A 23236-nucleotide genomic window follows, 5' to 3' on the forward strand; every position below is an offset into this window, starting at 1 on the left:
TGATCTTTATCTAGCCACTGTAAAATAAACAGTCTAAAATGGGAAGTCAAGTATACACCAGCATAGAGGGGAGAGATTGTCAATGCTTTTAAAAAAACGCTTGATAATAGCATTTGGTTTTCTACAGTGTCTGTCAATGAACACATGCCAACTATTTGAGTTAACCATGCTATACAAACTGCACACTACCACTGAAAAGTTTGGACACATGATTGAAATTTCATCTAATCATTTGAAAAGTTTATGCTCAAATGCTAAAAATGATTTATTGTTCATTGTCAAGTTGGATACAAGATCAAAGAATAGTCTGTTATTCTAGGAATTAATAAACAATGAGTATGCATGTCCAAACTTTTGACCTGTAGTGTATCATCCTGCACATATCTGACTTAATTTTTTAAAATGAATAGTCACCTTCAATATCTTTCTCTGAACTGAATTATTTCTGGTACAAAAAGAGCAGCTTTCCTTGTTCCACCTAGCAATTATTGATTTAAATTCCTTGCCAGGATAAAATCAATATCGCATCCCTTTGCATAGACCAGAGATTTCTGTGGAAGGGACTGGCCCAGCTATTTTCGAATAACCGTTTCTCGAGCTGCGCAGCATGTTCTTGGAGGCTGGACAGTGATGAACTACCTAATGGGAAAGCGGGTTAGTTTCTGGGCATGTCTGTGACGACACTGAAGCAAACAGCAGGTACATGCTGTGGATGAATCACGCTTGGCCTAAGGCTGACGCTACAGCAGAGAGTGCTCTTTCACTTACGTTTGCTTCACACTCTCATTGCGTTATGAGAGCTTGGAATGGCAGAGTTTCCCCTCAGCCAATCAGCACCTCCTGCTCAGCAGTGATGTCATCATGTGTGATGTCATCTTTGAGATGCAGTAAGAAAGGTCACAGAAATGTTCGTGAGCAGACTACATACAGTTCTCTCAGTAGCAATATTTTGTATTTACAATTTAGCATTTTATTATTTTTATTTATATTTCTATAAATTGTCTGTTTATCCCTTATCTCTTTTAAAAAAAATATATATATGTAATAAATTGTACCTAATTTTTATGAAAATAGCTTTTTTAATACATATATATATTTTGTTTTATTTTTATTAAATTTTTTCATGCTTTTCATTTTTTTCTTGCTTAGTAGCTAGTGATGATGTGGCTTTCTGTGCCACATGACAAAGGAATGTGGGTGTTGCTTCGGGTGTGTCGGCGTCCGTTACACATTGATAAATGTTGCTACTAATTCCGTTGAGCTCTTCCTAGAAAATGTATTTCCTGTTCCTTCCTGTTCTTTGATTAGGCCTAAGAATTGCAGCATGAGACATAGATATAGCATTTTATTGCTGGCTTAAGGCAACTGCTGACTCTAGTATTTGTTAACATTGTTACAAAGGCAACTAGTATATCTTGTATTTGTTCATATTTGGTTAGTTTAGTATTTAGCAACTTAAAGAACGAAACTCCAAGTCTTTGCTGCCCTTCACAATAATTATCAGTCAGTAAGGTTTATTATGTACATGTACAACCTCTGTATTAGATATCCAAGGCCCTTGTTATTTGGGGTTGTTCAGCCAAAAATGAAAAATGTCATTGTTTACTCACCCCCATGATTTCTTAAACCCCTATGACGTTCTTTCTTCTGTAGAACACAAAAGGAGAAGTTCTGGTTTAGGTTCACTGTTTGATGATTCCATATAATTCAAAAGTGGGATAAAGGGCTGTCAAAGCTCCAACAAGTGCTTAAAAAATCATCATAAAACCATGTAGTAAAACAAATCATTTTACTAAATGTAGTTCAAACAAATCATGCACTATATTCCAAGTTTTCCAAAGCCATATAATAGACTTTGTAGTCGCATAACTATGTAAATAATATTGCATTAATAACATCTGACAAATTTATCCTTAAAATTTGTCCTTGTACTTTGTCCAAGTCATCTTTAATTCAGTTATGCTCTTTGAGACTGTTATCAGCCCAAAATGCAACGCAAAAACATAAGTGGATTTTAGACAAAACAAATAGTCTTAGGAGCATAGCGGCACTATTGGCAAATAACTGCTAAACACCAACCATTGAAAGCTTTGTTAATGTCACAGAGGACTCTCCTGTACAGCATCACGGTTCATTTGTGTCTCAGTTTTTCATTGAATGCTGTAAGTGATGTTACATAAGACCACGGATTCTCATCCCTGTGTGTCCAGCTGTCAGCTCTGATCTCCGTAATTCAATGTGCCGGCAGCTGGTGCACGTTTTCAAACATTAGAATCGTGATTGGCGATACGTCCGTGTCTCAAACTCAACTGCCACCTCTGTTTGAGCTTACTGGTATTCGAGATCTGTCTGTCAGCTGATAAAAACCAAGGCTGGGTTTTGGCTGCTCATCAGAAATATTTACTTGCAACTTCACCTTTTTGGCCATCTGACTTGGTATTAGAAGAGTCGTTTCAGAAGCAGCTGTCAGTTTAGTTGAAAATGCCTGAAGTCAAGATGTCTCCTACACTAAATCCTCCTCCTCTGCTCCTCTCTGAACCCATTTCAAACGTAAGTCTCTTCATATTTGATGTCTCTGCATTTTCTTGTCTACATGTGGTGCTTAGTCATATGGTGTGAATCATGCTGTCTAAGACAGACAAGTTAGAATTGGACTAATTTATAAGAAAAGATCAGCATTCATTAGTGTGCAGATCACACGGCTTCTCTGTGTGCAAGTGCAGATCTTCTTCTCCATCGATCTCAGGGTCAGTCTTTCTGACCGAGCCTTTGGTGACTCAGACTTCTAAGGCAGCTGGTGTGGTGCTGCTAAGCTGATGTCCCACTGAATTTTTTATTTTTGTCTCTAATTGACTGATACCGAAGTCTCGTCATGGTTGGTTTAGTTCTATTAGTTAAGACCTGAGATGGTGTCTCTATAATAGCTTGAAACCCTCTTTGAAACATGTTTCGTTAGCGGATATGAGTTCCTTATCTATGTTGAGTATTACCTGGTATGTTCCCTACGTGCCCCTACTGGAAAAGTTTTTGGGTCGAGATGCCACTGATATTAATCACTTGATAGCTGATCAAATTAAAACCAAATGGCCATAAGCCTTTAAAAGCCGAAATTAAAACGTGATTACTTGTCCTTAACTATTAAGCGCATTTATTTGGTGAAAGGTCTATAATCGGCAAGATATGCCAGTGTTCGATGTTATTTGATTTTGTCTTGCTTTATCTGTTGACGGCTTGTGCCGAGAAAAAGTCTGACCTGCTGTTTTTGTATCTGAGGTAATTGAGGGAAACTGTGTGTGGATGTTCAAGTGCTCTATTAAATAATTGAAGTGTTTTTGTCTCTCCTCTTCTGATCTTTCCAGATGCGTAGCTGTGTGCTTGTAAAAAGGTTTAGCCTGTTAGTGACTTGCGAATCGCAACAATTTTCCAATAAATGAAGGGACTTCTGAGAATTTCCCTTTACTGGTTTTCTCTGTAAATTATACATTAATTCAAAGTTTTTACGTGCAAAAAAAACATAAATTGGACGATTTTACAGTAAAGTTAAAAAATAATGCACTGCATTTGGTAAGGTAACTTAGTTAACCAATGTATCGGTTTCTTGTATCTGTTCTTTGTGTGTCCCTGAGATACATTTTTCAAGGCCTTTTCAGACAGTGAATCCATGTGTTTGGCTTAGTGGAGTGGGGAAAGGGAGGTTTTGCTGGTCCCTATGCCTTTTTTGTGTGTGAAAAATTATTGTTAATCTCATAAGCTACAAAAGACACCACTACTGCTGAAATTTTGCGATTACAAAAGCACTTTTACATTTGGAACAAAGTTCTTTGTTGTGACTCTTTGGTGTGGGTTGTGCCCCTTTTAAATTATGCCTTGATTCCATTTCAATCAGTAGTGTGGGGTACATACACATTCATTGATTTTTCCTTAAAGATCAATTCTTATAATAATTCAGAGGGTCAGAGTGAAACATGATATATTGTAACATAATCCCCATGTGTGATGATTGCATGCATGGCTCTTGAAAAGGACTTGTTCTTGTTTGTATACACTTTTAAAATGGGAATTGTAATCACTAATCACAATTATGTGTGTGTGTATATATATATATATATATATATATATATATATATATATATATATATATACTTTTGTGTAAAATGTTTTCAATCAAATTTAAACAAATAAAACATTTATTTTCCTAGCTCCAAAATTTGGGGATCAACCCGGCCAACATCGGGTTCAGCACCCTGACGATGGAATCGGATAAATTCATCTGTATCCGGGAGAAGGTTGGAGAACAGGCACAGGTGGTGATCATCGACATGGCTGACCCAAACACCCCCATCCGCAGGCCCATCTCTGCAGACAGCGCCATCATGAACCCTGCGAGCAAAGTCATTGCACTTAAAGGTAGGAGATCTAGATTATTAGAGCCCTGATACTCATATTAACCTAATTGTAATGACTACTGCATTTTTAGCTGAACTGAATCATAGAACTGATCCAAACCAATTGTTTTTTAAACTAGAACTTAAGTGTGTAGTTTTCTTAGTTTCATTAATTAACGCAGAGTTTCTTTTTAGTTTAAATTATACTAGAACAATATCTGGAGCAAATGTTTTTGCATTTTCCTCATTGTAGTCTACATCTTAGCCTACAGTAACATGAAATGTTGTGTATTTTTTGTCATGCAGCCATAATTGCTTTGTCTTTTTGTTTTGTTTCCTTTTTTGTTGCTGCTTTCTCATGTGTATGCAGACGGTGAGTTAATATTTTAGTACAATGATTTGTGAAAGTTCTAATCCTGTTTCTAAAATTAACATCATGTAGAGTTGTTTGGCCTCATTGCTTAACCTTGTGTAGGTGTTTCTAGAGCCTCCACTTCAAGCCAGAAAATGTATTAAATAATCTTTTAGGATATGCATACACATTGTTCCTGTCCATCCTTTTACTTTATTATCATGACACTTTAGAAGTTAAAATATTTTGATGTAGTGAATGTGTTATGAGAACAACGGCTGTTTGAAAATCAACAATATTGCCGTTGTAAATAGGAGAGATGTCCCTCAAAGTTCGGACTTGGGCTCCATGCAAATTCAAGCGGCGTGGAAAGCAAACATGTCGTGGCATCTCTCTGATAATGTTTACATAGATAAAGACTGTTTAGCCAACAATATACCACATAATTAACCCAATTCGGCTAAACAGGATTCGACTTTCACAGAATTCATAGCTTGAATTTTCACATCATGTTGATTTCTGTAGACCTAAGTAATCCAGTTTCTCTTCCTGGGGTCTGAAATATTGTTGGGCATACATGTGCTTTTCTGTTTGTTTAATTCCAATTATTATATATTTTTTTAATGCTTGCCATATTGAGTCCTTTCCTCCACCCTCACTATGTAATCTTAACGTCAAATGTCTTAAGTCCATATAAATGAACCTGGGTAAAGGTAGCCTCATAGTTTTATGGTTCTTGTGGTAGTTCATAGTCCATTAGGTTTTAATCACTATGGAGCTTGTGTTTAGGTAGCAATTGTGTGACTAACACTGTATCAGTGTATCACTGTTATATCTATAGCTATGAATAAATATCAATAGCTTTTAGCACTAAGCTTAGAGCATCTGTAGAGTTGAGAGTTGTCATGCTGTGCAAATGGCTATTTCATAGTCGTCTCTCTAATTCTTAGCATGTTATTAACTGTAACTGATACATTAAGTGAAGTATATTGGTAAACGGCATAATAAATAAAATGTTCCGCTTGAAGAAAAAGTTTTTGTAGCATCAAACCTGTTTGCATTGACTTTTCAACAGAGGAAAAAAGAGCAGTGAATGGCTGGCATTTGAGAGCCAAAACAGTCAGTTGCCGTTTCAAATTAGATTAGCTTTAAATTGATTGCTTGTTTGTGGCTACTGACCATTTTATTAGCCTATTTTGGATTCACAATATCCTGTATGAATCAACCAGCACATTTCCCAAGCAATATTTAACCTGAAATGATCTAGACTTGCACAGTTTTGCTTTTGACCTTTGTTCACACTGCATATAAATCTGATTTGCTGATCTTCAGGACTGACTCTCCAAATTTGGAATATTATTAAATCTGATTTGTTTATATCAACCATATGAACCAATTAAGGCTTTCAGTTTAGAGATAGGTTGGAACCACACTCTGTATTAAGTTAGATGTCCAAAAGCAGGATTTGAGCTCTTTGACATGTAGGCCTATTTATTATGTTGAGACGTTGTTGTTTTCTTCTGTTTAGGGTATTTAGGACTATATTGCGATTTCCTGCTCTCTTATTATGTTGAGACTATCTTAAATGTGGATTGAAATCCCTTCTATCCCTTTCTCACTCTGTAATTCTCACGCTACCACCCTTGCCATGTGATGAGTGTTGGGTTGTATTATAGGAATCATATCCACACAGGCCTGAAACATGTTCATTTGCTTCCGTCATTGTATATAGCGTAAATTCTGACCTCTGCAGCAATCAGCTTCACACCAGCAATCTCACACAAGTTTTACTGAAAATTTAAAGTCGACATGAAATTCAAAATGCATTGATTTTGGTATGCATAATTGTTATTTTTTTTAAATTCTTGATTGAATTAGATATTTTCTTTGATCATAAGACTTCCTTCTGATGATGTAAGCTAGATCTTTCCAATCATAGGCTGTCTAAACCCCGTCCTTGCAAGCTTGCACTCAGATCTGACTCTGTTTTTCAAAATCTCAAAATCCAATCAACCAATGGGTAGAACTTTTTCGATAATCTGTTTCACTTGGATGTGGAAGAAAAGATCTGTCACTAGTACACTACTTCCATTTCATCGCAACTTCTAGTAATGCCAGCACAGGAAAAAGTAGATCTGACCAGCAAGCTGTTTGAAGTAAAAAAAAAATTGTCCATTACCTTTTTAATACACATTCCTGTTCCTATTTTTTTATTTGTATACATTTTATTAAACGTAAAGAAGTAAATAAAACTTATATTGTTTTAAAAAAAAAATTGTTGGTGAACTTCACCTTCAGCCTCCACATCCTGGTCAAATGGCTGCCTCAAAAGCTGTCAGGGAAACCACATTGCTAAAGTAAAACATTTCATGTTGACTTTAAAAATCTTCGCATTACACTGCAATCCTTGTCTTAATTGATTAACTGGAACCTGAAAGAAGTAATTTACCTCATAGATTAGTGTTCGTTTTTACGAATAATCGGTTGGAAGTTAATCAGGTGAGTTCCCGTCAAGTTTTCCTTTCCCATAACACACATTATTTCGCCAGTCACAATGTATGTGCAGTCTTGTGCTAAGATGAAATCAGTCTCTGGTGTTTAATTTGAGATGTCTAAATTGTGTTCCGTTCACAAATTCTCTCCACACTCGCTTTTTGATTGCTTGGCTTCATTTGTCTAACTGCTGTCATGGTGGGCTTGCCTGATGCACTTCCAGCCATGACTGACAATATTTCTACCCTGATTCCTTTGTCTAATGAAAATCTAATGAAATAGTTTTATGTGTATAAAAGTCTAAATGTTTTCTATAATGACATTTCTCCTTTGTTCCTCTCAGCTGCCAAAACCCTTCAGATCTTTAACATCGAGATGAAGAGTAAGATGAAAGCTCACACCATGACCGATGATGTCACTTTCTGGAAGTGGATCTCTCTTAACACGGTCGCCCTGGTGACCGATAACGCTGTCTATCATTGGAGCATGGAGGGAGACTCTCAGCCGGTCAAAGTGTTTGACAGACACTCCAGCCTGGCAGGCTGTCAAATCATCAACTACCGCACCGATGCCAAGCAGAAGTGGCTGCTGCTCATTGGCATTTCTGCTCAGGTGTCATAATCATTTTAAATAATCACTCAGGATTTCTGGTCTAGAATTATGCACACTATTCTAGACACATGCTCACATTAATATATTGTTTTCTTTATTTATTGCATTTATTATTTCTTTTTCATATAATTTATTTTCCATCTTTTTCTGTATTTTATTTTCATTATTATTATTTTAGTTAATTATCTTTTTTCTTTTTTCTTTGTCAGATGTTGGATATTAAATCAAAAGCATTTTTCCCAATCTTTCAATTATTCTGTTTCTTTTTACAGCAAAACAGAGTTGTTGGTGCCATGCAGCTGTACTCAGTTGACAGGAAGGTGTCACAGCCTATCGAGGGTCATGCCGCAGCCTTTGGCCAGTTTAAAATGGAGGGGAATACAGAAGAATCCACTCTCTTCTGTTTCGCTGTGCGGGGTCAGGCAGGAGGAAAGGTGCATTGCCAGATGTCTTTATCTTATTTAATTGCATTAACTAGAAACATTTGACTCCGCAAAGATGCATAAATGACCAAATTTACCAGTATTCCTAACATGGTTGTCTAAGAAAAATAGGAAGTTGTCTGGACAGTTTTTTGGGTGTTAACTGCCGTTTTTGAGGAAGAGGTCATTAGCTTGCTAGTTTCAGATGTTCATGCTACTAATATTATTGAACAACATTCACCTAATTTAATATCTTTCCAGAGCTAATTATTGATGATCACTTAATTTGTCTCTTATGCCAGTTACATAATTTTTGAAGCACTTTGAGATGTGTGTATTACGTCACAACATGAAATTAACTCAAGGATTCTCTATGCAGCTTCATATTATTGAAGTGGGGACACCACCGACTGGCAACCAGCCATTCCCAAAGAAAGCTGTGGATGTATTCTTCCCTCCAGAAGCACAAAATGACTTCCCCGTGGCCATGCAGGTATGAGGTCTCTTGGTCTTTTCCAGTTAAATGAGACTATTTCCCTCCCTTCCTTCCTTCCTTCCTTCCTTCCTTCCTTCCTTCCTTCCTTCCTTCCTTCCTTCCTTCCTTCCTTCCTTCCTTCCTTCCTTCCTTCCTTCCTTCCTTCCTTCCTTCCTTCCTTCCTTCCTTCCTTCCTCCCTTCCTCCCTTCCTCCCTTCCTCCCTTCCTTCCTTCCTCCCTTCCTTCCTTCCTCCCTTCCTTCCTTTCTTCCTTCCTTCCTTCCTTCCTTCCTTCCTTCCTTCCTTCCTTCCTTCCTTCCTTCCCTCCCTCCCTTCTCTCATTTCCTCCCTCCCTCCCTTCTCTCATTTCCTCCCTCTCTTCCTTCCCTCCCTTCCTTCCCTCCCTTCCCTTCCTTCCTTCCCTCCCTTCCTTCCTTTCCTCCTAACTGGTTGTCGCACAGTTCGTGGTTAAATATCCCAATATGTATCTAAGCAATAACATTTGCAAACTTTTGTTTTATGGACAAATATGGTACACAGACACTTAAATTAAGTCACTGCAAAAAAAATTGTAATCACTTTTCAGCATGATGTAAATTGCATGAAAGTGACACTTACATTGTTTTACAATAAATGCTGTTCTTTTTAACTTACCCCAAAAGAATTTGAATATGAGACAGGCCTTTAATTTAGTGTTGAGACTTCACCCTGTGCTGCAATATACATTTAGTTTTACATTCATTTACAAAAATCAGCTGGTTGAATGAAAATTGCTGATGTTATTGGATTTTCAGGTGATATTCTCAATTCATTCAGTTAAAGGACGCTCTAAAATATAGAGAATTCAGACTACAGACTGAGCAACGATTGTATTTAATTGTACAGTATAATCATAACATTGTACAGACATGATCTTAATTCATTTATGTTCTTAAACATAACAATATTGCTGCTGGCCATAAACTGTCAAAGTGCACGTCCGGTGTGCGACACCTTGAGTTGTCATAGACTGTGCTAACTCTCTCTGCCTGCCTTGCTTGCGCTAACAGCTCCCGCCCAGATGCGCAGGGCTCTCTTGCGTGCGCAATCTGCACCATAGAACTGGCTTCAACAGACGATTAAATACAACCCGAAACTAAAAAACAGACCAGGCATCTATTTGAGACCGGCCTTTATTTATCCAAACCTGTAGCCACACCAGGCGTGTAAAAGAGACAGGCGTCTGTTTGGGACTCGGCTATTATTTGAAGTTTTACGGTAGTAAATGTTTCTTAAGCACCAAATCAGCATATTAAAATTATTTCTAAATGATAATGTAACACTGCAGACTGGAGTACCGGTAATGATGCTAAAAATGTCCAAATATAATCAAATAGAAAAGTCATTTTCAATTGTAGTAATATTTCAAAATAGTACTTTTAAGAGTGTTTTTGATCAAATACATGCAGACATATGGTGATCATAATAGACATTTGTTTTCTCAAAAAAATTCAACCCTAAAGTTTGGAATGCCAATGTAAATTCATTGCAATGCAACATATTTCTCATCACACAGATCAGTTCCAAACAGGACGTCGTATTTCTCATCACTAAATATGGTTACATTCATCTGTACGACCTGGAAACGGGCACCTGCATCTATATGAACCGAATCAGCGGAGAGACCATTTTTGTGACTGCACCCCACGAAGCCACAGCTGGAATCATCGGTGTCAACAGGAAAGGACAGGTACGTGCTGAAAAGGGCCACAATGTTTACAATTTTCAGGGAAATCGACCTTCAAATGGCTTACTTAAAGTTGTCTCTGCATATTAAGCTGGGTTAGGAGAAAGGATAATAACATTGAAAAAATTACACGCTTCAGCTGTAATTAGTGTCAGTATTTCAAATTTCTAGCAGCTGTCACTTTGATCCTGCACTGTGGAGCTCTGTGTGCGTTTGGTCGGATCTCCGCTCTGTCAGACGGAATCTAAGGAGGACACAACTCAGCTGATTACCCCAGAGGCAGAACATTTAATACCCAGTCTTACTGAGACACGGAAACCACCCATCCTCCCTCTACACGTTTCCCTCGATCTTTTTTATTTCTCATCCTTTTCCATCCTGAAATTTTCACTTAACTTGTATATCGAAGACACCATAGTTCTTAAAAGCATCATGATGTCATAAATGAGGTCAAATGGATACATATCTCCCCGGTTCAGCATGCTGAATCCCAGAACGTTAGATTTATAATATAAATACTTGGGTGCTCACTGTGTCTCTGGTGAGTCAACCAAAGGCTCTCCTTGTTCACAATGCTCCTTTATGAGCTTGTTAATGGATCCCGCGAGCGGGTAAATAATTTTCCAGCCATGCTGGAGAAAGTCTTAAATTATGCAGCAGGTGACAGAAAGCCAATCCGATCCGTGTCACACTGAACCTGAAGAGCACTGTTACCTATCTCAATTATACAGAACCTCCGCCTGGGTCGACCAACAATGCCATGCACAACATAACAAAGGTGAACGGCATAGCGTTAATGCATCGTTCAACTAATAGACTGAAGGGTTATGTGTGGTTTGGCTTACAGTTGTTATTTTGTGGAGCGTTACGTAATAGGGTTACAATTAGTTTATCTATTATTTAACATGTGGTAGTAAGATCTAGTACATTATGGATGGATTCGTTATTGAGTAAATTTCACACTGGAATAATTGTCTGAGTATGATTTATTGAAGTTTAGGTAAAGGAAAAGGTATGCAGATCTCTCTTCCTGCCCCTGTTTCCCCTTCTCATACTGGCATTCTCCATCTTCCTGTGCTCTGCACCACTCAGCACTGGTGGGTGATGAAAAGTCAGGTTCCAACCAGCTGCGTCTGCACTCGTGAGCAGAGTGACCTTGAGAGAGAGCCTTCACTGAAAATAGCTGCAGAGAATGCAAGAGGGAGACTGGCTGAGAGAGAGAGAGGGGAAAAAAAAGTGGCAGTTATCATGTGATCTTGCCGTGGGAGGCATTGACTGGCGTCCTAAATCCTTTCACGTTCAAAGAGGCGGAACCTGAGCGCCAATCACAGCGTGCGTAGGGAGAATGCATCATCAGCTTCCGTGACATCACACTTTGCCCTCCCTTTTTCCCTCGATCTTGCCTACTACTCTGTAATGCTGAATTGGACTATTGTAACACGACGCTCAATAAGTCAAATGTCTAGTCTGTTAGTACTTCAGCCCCTAGACAGCTCCTATGGGCTGGAAAATAGAATTTTGTTATGATAAAAAAAATGTGTAGTTCTAAAAAACAATTTCTACGTTTTTATCCCCCCTGCGTTATGGCATCATACAATTAAAAAATATTTGTCTATTAATAGCATGAATAATCATAATAATGAATAAATGGGTCTCTGCATTTTGGCATCATAAAAAGCCAATTTTTATTAATAATAATAATAATAAACAATAATTAGCATCATCGTAGTAATGGTATTAAAACAACTATATTATGATTGTTAGTGTATATATTTTTTATTTATTTAAATTGCTATTATAACTTAAAATAATAAAATTACAATGTTTCTGCTTTTTAACAAATACATTTTTTTTATGCATTTATTCAAAGCACCTTAAAATAGAGAAACATCTGCAATTTGTCAGATAAATTAACTATAATTAACTACAATTTGTTGTGATTACTATTATTATTGTGGTTGTTGTCAATAATAGTAATATACAAAATCGTTTTTGTGTACACTTCAATCTAAATTGTTGCAATTGTTTTTATTTTGAGATTTGTCAAACTGCTTAAATATATATATATTTCACATTTGAAAATGAATGGTTATACAATGCAAATTTATATGAAATCATGCAAAACGGCTTTGGCATTGTATGCATTTATTAAGGAAGCTGGAATCGATATCTTGTCCATTTGAGAACAGAGATACTGGGATGTGCTCTGTGCAGATGTTTAAATTTGTGGTCCTCATCAGGAATGACTCATTACTATCATCATCTCCTCAGGCCTTGGGCTTTTATTGACGTCAATGCAGCGTTCTTCCCTGTTGGCCACTGCAGCCCCTGTCTATCACACACACATGCGAATGTAAACTCTCATTCACTTGCCCTCTCCTTTTCTTTCTCTCTCACTGCCTCTTTGTGGAGGAAAGCTGATAGACACAATGAGCTGCTCTATTTTTACTTCTCTCTTTAGTGTCTCTGCCTCCCTCCATCTCTGGGCGAGCTGACCCATATTGTTGGGGGTAGGCTGTGCGGGTTTAACGGAGAGTGATGTGCATCCATGCAGAATAACGGCTGTGACTTTGACCTGCTGATGCCGATCTAGAACACAGTAGAATACAAACACTTGCGACATGCAGCAGAGATACAGTGCACCCTTACACTGCACCTTTTTGGTTGCAAGAAATTAAAATAGTCCTGGACTGGGGAACAATTTTTTGTATCTTGATTCATTTAAAATAACTTGCTCTCATTTGTCTAGTCTAATCAGTGTTCATACAAGTCAAGTAATATGCATTGAACATCATAAATCTGTTTTACTTGATTGTGTGTCACTGTTTCAACCTAGTACAGTAGCTGAAGAAATTGTCCTTCCAGGCTTTAATATGTACTGTACTTCCTGAGAAAAATTGCTGAACATTGTGCTTTGATGGCCTTTTGGCAACTTTTACTTGTCTCTTGGCCAAATATCTACAGAAATAATGCCAAACTTTATAAGCGTCTCTCAAACGACCTTCTGGCTGGTCGGTAATTTTTCAATGTTTTATTAGTAGTACGTTTTATTGGAAATACATTTATGCATTTGGCTGACGCTTTTATCCAAAGCGACTTACATTGCATTTCAAGGTACACATTTACATTCTTATCAGTTCTTGCTTTCCCTGGGAATCGAACCCATGACTTTGGCGTTGCAAGCGCCAACGCTCCACTGTTTGAGCTGCAGGAAAGCATGATAAAGATAAGATGCTTGATCAAAGCAGTGACTTGGGTGAAAGAGGACTCCCTCCACATGTCACTGCACTCCTGCATCTGATCATGTTACATACTCGAGACGAGCATTAGTATGCACCTTAGCTTCAGTGTGATGAGGTCAGCTGATACGAGGTGTTATGTTTTCTCATTAAGGGTCATTGAAAGGGGATAGTATACAACGGATCAGTTGTGCTCTGTGTGTGATGGCTTTTCCTGCTGCTTGTATGCAGGTAAACGTAACCATGAACTTTTCAAGTTCGCAGTATTGCTGTGAGTGTGGTAACTGTCAAAAATCAGCTAATTATAGAAACCTCGTGTAATTCAAAGTCTCAAAATATAAGAGATGTTAATTAAATGCTTGGAGTTAAATGAGGTTTGGGCACTGGGAATGTCCCTGAACTTCCTGTTTGTTCTTCCTTCCTGGTGCTGAATAACAAGCTCTGTCGAGAAAATCAATGTATCGTTAAAAAGTATTTTGGCATAAATAACATCAAATACAAATAATAATTGTATTATTAAATTATCTTTTATTAACAAACAGATGAATTGCAATATAATAATAGTAATAATAAAACTAATAACAACAAACTTATTGAGAAATGAGAATTTCTCAGTATTGCGTGTGTTAGAGTTGTTCATTCTCTGGTCTTTTCCTGGTCTGATTCTCTATATGTAAACATCTAGAGAATCAGACCAGGAAACATCTAGAGAATCACAACCACATCAGAAATGTGGTCTGAAAGATAAAATGTCTCCCCTTACTGTGCATCAGTACGAATGAAAATAACTAATAGCGAATATAAATCACATAATCTGTTACTTAATTGTGTGTATGCGTGTGTTTTCTTAGGTTTTGTCAGTGTGTGTTGAGGAGGAGAACATCATCCAGTACATCACCAATGTGCTGCAGAATCCAGACCTGGCTTTACGGATGGCGGTCCGGAATAATCTGGCGGGAGCAGAAGAGCTTTTCGGCCGCAAGTTTAACAACCTTTTTGCCGCAGGGAGCTACTCGGAGGCAGCTAAAGTGGCCGCTAATGCTCCAAAGGTGAGGAGTTTTTAATATTTTTGTAATATATAAATGCATATTTTGTTATTATTATTATTTTTAATAATTATATAAATATTATATTAAATCATATTCACTTGATTCAACAATTGTAATGGTTGGGCTCTAGTATATGCATGTTTGTTATATTTGCTTGCTTGACCCCCTTCACATCTTCTTTATCTCAGGGTATCCTGCGCACCCCTGACACCATCCGCCGGTTCCAGAGCGTCCCGGCCCAGCCTGGCCAGACGTCCCCGCTGCTGCAGTATTTTGGAATCCTGCTGGACCAGGGCCAACTCAACAAGTTTGAGTCTCTGGAGCTGTGCAGACCCGTCCTTCAGCAGGGCCGCAAACAACTGCTGGAGAAATGGCTGAAGGAGGACAAGGTATGTGGAGGAGGTCGCAGGGGAGATGGGTTATCTCCACACACACCCACAAGAGCCTCTTCCTCTGTACGCATGTGTTTATGTTAGAGGCACAGGGAACAGAGTGTGCTCTTCACATGTTTTTTTTTTTCACAAACAGAAAGAATGCCTCCATATTTTTGTGACAAAGAAGAGGTCTGTGTGAAAAACAGACTGTGTTGATTGTGAGTGACTGTTTGTGTGTGAATGTGTGTGTCTGTTATCTAAGATGTTTGCTTTAGATGTGATGTCATGTGTTTGTTATGTGGGGCGAGGGGTGTTTGGGTTCTTTCCTTCTGAAGCACAGAAGAGGAAAGTCTTGGGATTCTTTCCAGCTTGTTTTTTACAATCCACACTCAAAATAACTAAAAATGTTCTTTCTCATAGTCTCAACAAGTAACATCTCTCGGTTTATTGATTGTACTGACGTGATTTGTTGTTCCACGACCATGATGTATTTGGAGAGTTGAGGACCATGATCCTTTGCTCATTCCTGAAATACATTTGAATAGAATAAATACACACAAAGAACACTATACCAAATAAAGATTTCCTTGCATTCAATGCAACCTTACAATGAAACCTTATACACCACGGTTTAAAAATGTGCGGTCAGTTAGATTTTGTTTTTAAAAAGGAAGTTAATACATTTTATTCAGCAAGGACACATTAAATTGACCCAAAGTGACATTAAAATACTTTAGAATGTTACAAATTATTTATATTTAAAATTAGAGGTCGACCGATATGAGTTTTTTCAGGCCGATGCCGATGCCGATTTTTTAAAATCCGGGTCGGCCGATGGCCGATAAATGCTGCCGATTTATTTTGGCCGATATTTGGCCGATATGTGCTTGTTTTTAACCTCTATTTGAAAGATATAATTTAAGTACACAAATAATTACTAAGATAGACAAAATTTCTCAACAAAAACATTTATTGAACACACCAATCTGAACTTGTACACTAAAATTAAAAATGTATAATGTAAAAACATTGTATAAATAATGTATAACAAATATATTAAATAAACGAAACAGGTAAGAAGAAAATAAGCTGTCAAATAAACTTGGCTGGGTGAAGCGCTGCCATGGGGGTGGTTTTCTTTTCAGCCATCAGACTGTAATGACTAAAAAAGGGGAAAAATAAAAGGTTATGTTAATATTTTTTGTATAGTATCTTGACATCATCAAGTCATTTTATAGATAGGTATAGATATAAATCTAAAAAATTTTTCATAATTCAGCTAATAATTCAGTGCATTGTAAAGTAATACAAGACTAAAAACATTTCTATCCTCTTCCCAAAAACTGTCCTGAAACATGTATTTATGGTTTATTTGTTTTGTTTTATGGACAAAGCTAAATGGACATAACCCAATTATCGCAAAAAAGGGGGGGAAACGGAATTATTTAATAATATAGTAGTAGCAATAACGTACTAGTAAATTGTATGTTTCCACTGTTCGATCGCGTCCGCGCCTCACACACACACACACACACAAGTAAACACTCTGCGACTTCTCGATCGCTCCCACGCCTCTCTCTCTCTCTCTCTCTCTCTCTCTCTCTCTCTCTCTCTCTCTCTCTCTCTCTCTCTCTCTCTCTCTCTCTCTCTCTCTCTCTCTCTCTCTCACACACACACACAAATATAAGTAAACACTCTTTGACTTCTCGTTCGCTTCCGCGCCTCTACAGTGAAATACAGTCACACAACATTACACTGTTTGGCCAGCATTTTAACCGTGTTTAATCCAGCTAACGGTATGCTAAAGTTAGCTGCTGACTAGCGTCACATGTAGCGACGCGGTGTTTCTGTTCTAACGTCCGTTTTCAGAGCATCCAAGAGAAACAAATGCATAACAGTAGCACCGAAATGAAGCAAAGAAATCCGTGTTGATATTCGGTCCGGTAGATAACGGTCGTTAAGGCACCAGTGCCGCGACGACGCTAGCAAAGCAAAGCCAGTCCTTCACTAGCTTATAGTGCGCGTTGGTCTCTTTTTTATTACTTATTTCTCTGCATTGAGTGACAACCCTCTCAAATATAAGACACACAAACAGAAAAAATAAGTCAAATGTACTGTCTGCAATTGCAAATTTCTTGCTTACTTATTGTGACATGATAGCAACCCTTCTGCTGTGATAATGCAACCTCAACTACGCTATCAATATCCAAAGTAGCCGAACGTCGTGTCGCCTATTCATGTTTTTTCTCAAAGTTGGCAGTAACATGAAAAGTTTTTAATTAAATATAAAGGAGTTATAAGAATGGAATCCTTACCGTTTTCTTTAGGCACTGGAAGCTGAAGGTCTGCGGTCTGCTCACTCTGCTGGATAATAATGACTCTAGGGGCAGCGTGCGTCGTACACGTGTGCGCCTGCCTAATAATCGGCTTGATATAGGTGGATATTGGCCGATGCCGATTATGTTAAAAAATGCAAAAAAGCGGCCGATTAATCGTCCGACCGATTAATCGGTCGACCTCTATTTAAAATGCTGTACCGTACTTTTGACCTGCCAATTCATCAAGTGATACAAAAACTGATACCGCACAGTTTTCACAAAAATATTAAACACAACTATTTTCAACACTGATAATTATTAAAAAAAACTGTTGCTGGAGCAGCAAATCAGTATATTAGACACTGAAGACTGGAGTAATGATGCTGAAAATTCAGCTTTGCATCACAGGAATTAATTACATTTTAAAATATATTAAAACAGTAATATACAGTACATATAATGTTTTACTGTATCTTTGAACGTTAAAATCTTACCAACCCCAAATTCTTAAACAGTAGTGTTCGAGTATGCTAAACAATCAATATTTAATTTATTAAATCAAGCACCTTTATTTATTTATGCATATTTCTCACATTCACATTGTCATTAAACTAGCAATCATTAAATAGATTGATGTAAGTGTTAAAAACCTAAAATATACATCATAGGTTCATTTTATTCAGACATAACTGAAAAAGGATTCACGGTTCAGTAAGGAAGTCAGTTGTTTTAGAAACAACTTTTGAATGAATGACTAAGTGAGTTGAACATGCTAAATGTTGAGTTTTGTGTTATTTAAAAAAAATCGGTTCTTAAGAATCAAATGCATGTGAATCGAACACTGCACTCTAAAATTGTGCTTTTAACCTTTATTGTGAAATTGTGTTCTCTTCAGCTTGAATGCTCAGAGGAGTTGGGTGACCTGGTGAAGTCTGTGGACCCCACTCTTGCTCTCAGCGTCTATCTGAGGGCCAACGTACCCAACAAAGTCATTCAGTGTTTCGCAGAAACCGGCCAGTTCCCCAAGATCGTCCTGTACGCCAAAAAGGTATGATGACTGATCAGATTGTAAGCTAAATTTGGGCTCAAATTAAACCAGTTTGAAAACATACTCATTTGGTGGTTATAGGTGGGCTACACTCCAGACTGGATCTTCCTGCTGAGGAATGTGATGCGGATCAGCCCGGATCAGGGTCTGCAGTTTGCTCAGATGCTTGTTCAGGATGAGGAACCTCTGGCTGACATCACACAGGTCAGGAACGAAGGAGGAGAGGAGATGAAAGTGAAATGGGAGGTTGAGTAGAAAGGAACGAAAGGAGGAGAATTTGAAATGATTTAAAGCAAAACTATGTGACCCCCCCCCCTGTTTGTTATGATTCAATTTAATGAACTCAGAAAGGACGTTCACTGACACTGCGTTTTTCTCCCAGATCGTTGATGTGTTTATGGAGTACAACCTGGTCCAGCAGTGCACGTCCTTCCTTTTGGATGCTCTGAAAAACAACCGCCCATCAGAAGGACCACTGCAGACCCGTCTACTGGAGATGAACCTGATGCATGCACCACAGGTACACGATGCAGAACAACATACTGAAAAGCATCTCGACACTTATTGTCAGACTCTTTTCAAGCAAAATGGTCTCTTGCAGGTTGCGGATGCCATCCTAGGAAACCAGATGTTCACGAACTACGATCGTGCCCATATCGCCCAGCTGTGTGAGAAGGCGGGGCTTCTGCAGAGAGCTTTGGAGCACTATACTGACCTGTACGACATCAAACGAGCTGTCGTACACACGCACCTGCTCAACCCGGAGGTACCCAACAAGTGTTGACTTCTCTTATCTTTTTATTCATGCCGAATTCAAGTATGACCGTTTTTTTTATTCTGTCTCTCTTCATTTTGCTCTGTTAATGTCTGCAGTGGCTGGTGAACTACTTTGGCTCTCTGTCAGTGGAGGACTCTGTGGAGTGTCTGAGAGCCATGCTATCTGCTAACATCAGGCAGAACCTTCAGATCTGTGTCCAGGTGGCTTCCAAGTATCACGAGCAGCTGTCTACCCAGTCCCTCACGGAGCTTTTCGAGTCTTTCAAGAGTTTTGAGGGTAAGAACATCCTTTCATTCCTTCTGATTTATTATCTGGTGTAAAAGGAAAGTTCAACCACTTTGACACTGCGCTTCAACTGTCATGGAAAATCTGGAAATGTCATACAAGATCAATATAAGACTTAATTGGAGTTCATGAAATTATTCTTTTTTTTATATTTTTATCTGTTGTATTTAAAGGAATAGTTCACCCATAAATTATCTCATAATTTACTCGCCCTCAAGCCATCCTCTGTGTATTTGACTTTCTTCTTTCAGCTGAACACAATCTGAGTTCTATCTGAGGCCAAAAAGCGCATCCATCCATCATAAAAGTAACAGAATACCTTCAATAGAATAGACTATTGCAAACTCTCCTTCGTGACTTTAAAGCACTGCTACTATAGCAATGCACATTATTTGCCCATTGCACTACTGTTACCATGACAGGTGTTGTGATAGGGAGCATGTCGAGCTAAAACCAAATGTTTAAAATGCATTTTGAGGCAAATTTTGAAAGCATGAACAAGACCTTTGAGTCGGTTCGTTAAAAAATTTGATTGCACAAATTGTTTAGTGAATATAAAAAATAATAATCCTTATCCAATAATCAGAAACAACTGTAAGGTTCATAAAGTTCATTCAAAAGCAATAAGAAGTGTTGGATAAACCCAACATTTTTCCTGCAAATATGTATCCCACCTAGAGTTTACATTGCACATGTAGTTTCATTTGATACATCTGGCTGGCCTAACACTTCTGTTGGCAGAGACTGCCAGAAAATCACTCTTAAATGTCTTTGAACTTGTATCTAAACACTCGTGGTCACTCTGCTGGTTGGCTTTCATAGTGCAGACACAATTTGACTGGTATCTTGGCCGTATAATGGCTGTGTTCTGTGTGTGGAGCAGCATGTAGCCTTCCGTTCTGGGCTAAGTAGGACAAAAGGTTTGGCAATCAACAGGCACCAGCACAGGGCCTGCGGCCACCCACAATCCCTCAGGCTTTTCACATGACAGCAAGAGTAAGAGTGCTTTTGACAAGAAGCTAGATTTTAATGGAAATGCAATGCTCATGCAAATATAGCGGTCTGATCAGTAATTTAAAGGGTTTGTGCACCCTGTCATCATTTACTCGCCCTCATGTCGTTCCAAACCCATTTGACTTTCCTCTGTGGAACATAAAATATTTTAAAAGGACAAAAAAGCACCATAAAAAACCCACACAAAATCTGCATATACAAAATGTGTAGATCAAACCACAACCAGAAGTCTGTCCAGTTAAAGTCAAGCGTCAGTTATTGTTCTGTGCTGGATGCAGGTCTGTTCTACTTCCTTGGGTCAATTGTGAACTTCAGCCAGGACCCAGAGGTGCATTTCAAATACATCCAGGCCGCATGCAAGACGGGCCAAATCAAAGAGGTGGAGCGGATCTGTCGGGAAAGCAACTGCTACGACCCTGAACGTGTCAAGAACTTTCTCAAGGTACTGCCAAGACTCTGTCAGTAAAACCCGGCTAGAAATGATCCATTGCCGACCGCAAAAAGCACATTATATTCTCTAGTTTCTCATCTGTTAAAACTCTTTCCATCTTTGCCCCTCATTACATTTCCTGTTTTGTTCTCTTCTACTGATCTGTCTTTTATCATTTACGTGCGAGCCATTTGCAATTTCAGATGCAAGTGGACCAAACTTTTTTTTATTTTATTTTTTTTACTTTTTTTATTAAAATGTTTGATCTGGCATTTATGGTAATGTTGTGGGTTTAATGCTAGTTCTATTACTTCTATTAACTGCATTTGTGGCATAAAGTCAATTACCACAGAATTAAGCAAATTGTGGTTATAGTAAGAGGCTATAATGCAAATAGTATTAAAGTAAATATTATATATATATATATAATTTTAAAATCAAGCCACAGGATTTAAACCTTAATGATTAAAAATTAAGCTCTTTCAGTAGCATTTGTGGAATGTTGATTGGCACATAAAATAGTTTCTAACACTTTTAATTTGTTAAAATGAGAACTACATTAGTTAACATGAACTAACAATGAAAAATACTTCTAAAGCATTTATTGATCTTAATTTCTACATTTACTAGTACATTTTTAAAATTAAAATTGTATCATTAACATTAGATAATTAACCGTGAACTAACATGAACAACTAATAAATGCTGTAAAAAATATATATTGCTTATAATTAGCAAGTAATCTAATGCATTCAACTAATGCATTAACTTGTTAACAAATGAAACCTTATTGTAAACAGATACCATAATGATACATCTCGGTTATAATATTTTTATACTAATTTAATTATTGTTCATTTTACTTTATTTTTATTTTATTGTACAGACAAGATTAGTAATAATTCAGTAAAGTGCTTCAACAAAAATAAATACTTATGCCAATGCTGTTGAAAAAGCTTAATTTATTTTGGATTTAGTACATTGTTTTAATGGGGGATCCAATACAGGTATTCTCTTTTCATTAAAAAAGAATTCTCGTTTAGATCAGACAGCCATGTTCCTGTAGTTTTCTAGTTTTAGGGAGATGATCTCACTATTTAATCCTCATGGTGGCTGTTGTTATCTCCTGTGCTTTACCCTGTACTTTTTGGATGGTCAGGACTTGTATAAGGTAAATTCATCCTAAGACTCCTTTTACTTTATTCCCTTCTCTTTTCTTTTGTCATCCCTTCTTTTCTCCCAATGGTCAGTTGAAGGATTAATACTGGGATTGGTGTGTGCGATGCACATACAGGGAGGTTTCGTAAAGCATTGACTGCTGGGAACAACCCTCTCTCGGCCTGAACTTGAGCCCTCCCCTGATGATCGTAGCGAGTGACCGGGCCGAGATTGAGCTTGTGGTTTTGTGGTAGTGTGTTGATGTGTGTTTGGCTGTGGTTGATTTGTGGTGACCGTGTTCTGCAGAAATGGAAGCCTTGGGTCTTTTTCAGAATCTAGACCATATAAAGTTGACCTCACAGTTGGACTCTGCCATGCCAGCTTCAGAGGGTGGATCCGGACAGCCACTTTTTGTGGAATGATTTTGAGACTTGCTTAAGTTTAAAATAATCTCGTTTAAGGCTTCACTGCAAACGTTCTGCCTCTGTAAATGTTTGTAGACAAGCTTCATGTTTTGAAGGTTGTGGAGGTCGGTCTGTGGCGTTTCTGTGGAGTGAATTGTACAATCCCAGTTCATTAATCCTGTATGTGTTGTAAACTTGCACTGTGGCAGAAGAATTGTTACATGTTATAGCCAGCAGGGGGAGCAAAGCTGCCACATCAAAACCTGAGATGATTCAAGCCTTGTGTTCAGTTATAGACCTTCCTTTTTACCACTAACCACTTAATTCTTCAAAATACATATTTTTGGACTACTCGATTACCCTCTAATCTTGTCTTACCCTTTAAATGTTTTTATTGCTTTAACATTTTATTTTTTATTATATCTTTAAATTGTAAATTATTTTGTAGGTTTTATAGAGCTATGTTTTTATTAAATATAACATTTTAAATTATGAATCCATTTGATAGGTTTTTATAGAGTGCGTTTTTGTGTATACTAAAGCTATTTTTTTTTATTGCTTATATATTTTTTAATTTGTTACTGTTTTATTGCTTTAATTTGTACTTTTTAAGTTATTAATTACTTGTTTTTTTTTTATAGAACTAGACTTATTGTTTTAATATTTTCTTTACTA

General features: G+C 37.7%; 1 protein-coding gene across 1 annotated transcript in view; it reads left to right on the forward strand.

The window, feature by feature from the left end:
* The window catches only part of cltca (clathrin, heavy chain a (Hc)), a 36974-nt gene that overhangs the window by 5062 nt on the left and 8676 nt on the right, over positions 1–23236 (forward strand). Inside the window, exons 2-14 of the mRNA XM_079598995.1 lie at positions 4200–4407; positions 7574–7842; positions 8115–8276; positions 8644–8757; positions 10294–10467; positions 14555–14752; positions 14941–15141; positions 18340–18492; positions 18574–18696; positions 18875–19012; positions 19094–19258; positions 19366–19546; positions 20848–21011. Of these exons, the coding sequence (XP_079455121.1) occupies positions 4200–4407; positions 7574–7842; positions 8115–8276; positions 8644–8757; positions 10294–10467; positions 14555–14752; positions 14941–15141; positions 18340–18492; positions 18574–18696; positions 18875–19012; positions 19094–19258; positions 19366–19546; positions 20848–21011 (2250 nt within the window). The remainder of the gene's footprint in view (positions 1–4199; positions 4408–7573; positions 7843–8114; positions 8277–8643; positions 8758–10293; positions 10468–14554; positions 14753–14940; positions 15142–18339; positions 18493–18573; positions 18697–18874; positions 19013–19093; positions 19259–19365; positions 19547–20847; positions 21012–23236) is intronic.

The sequence above is a fragment of the Phoxinus phoxinus genome (genome assembly GCF_949152265.1).
Source record: "Phoxinus phoxinus genome assembly, chromosome: 23".
NCBI lineage: Eukaryota > Metazoa > Chordata > Actinopteri > Cypriniformes > Leuciscidae > Phoxinus > Phoxinus phoxinus.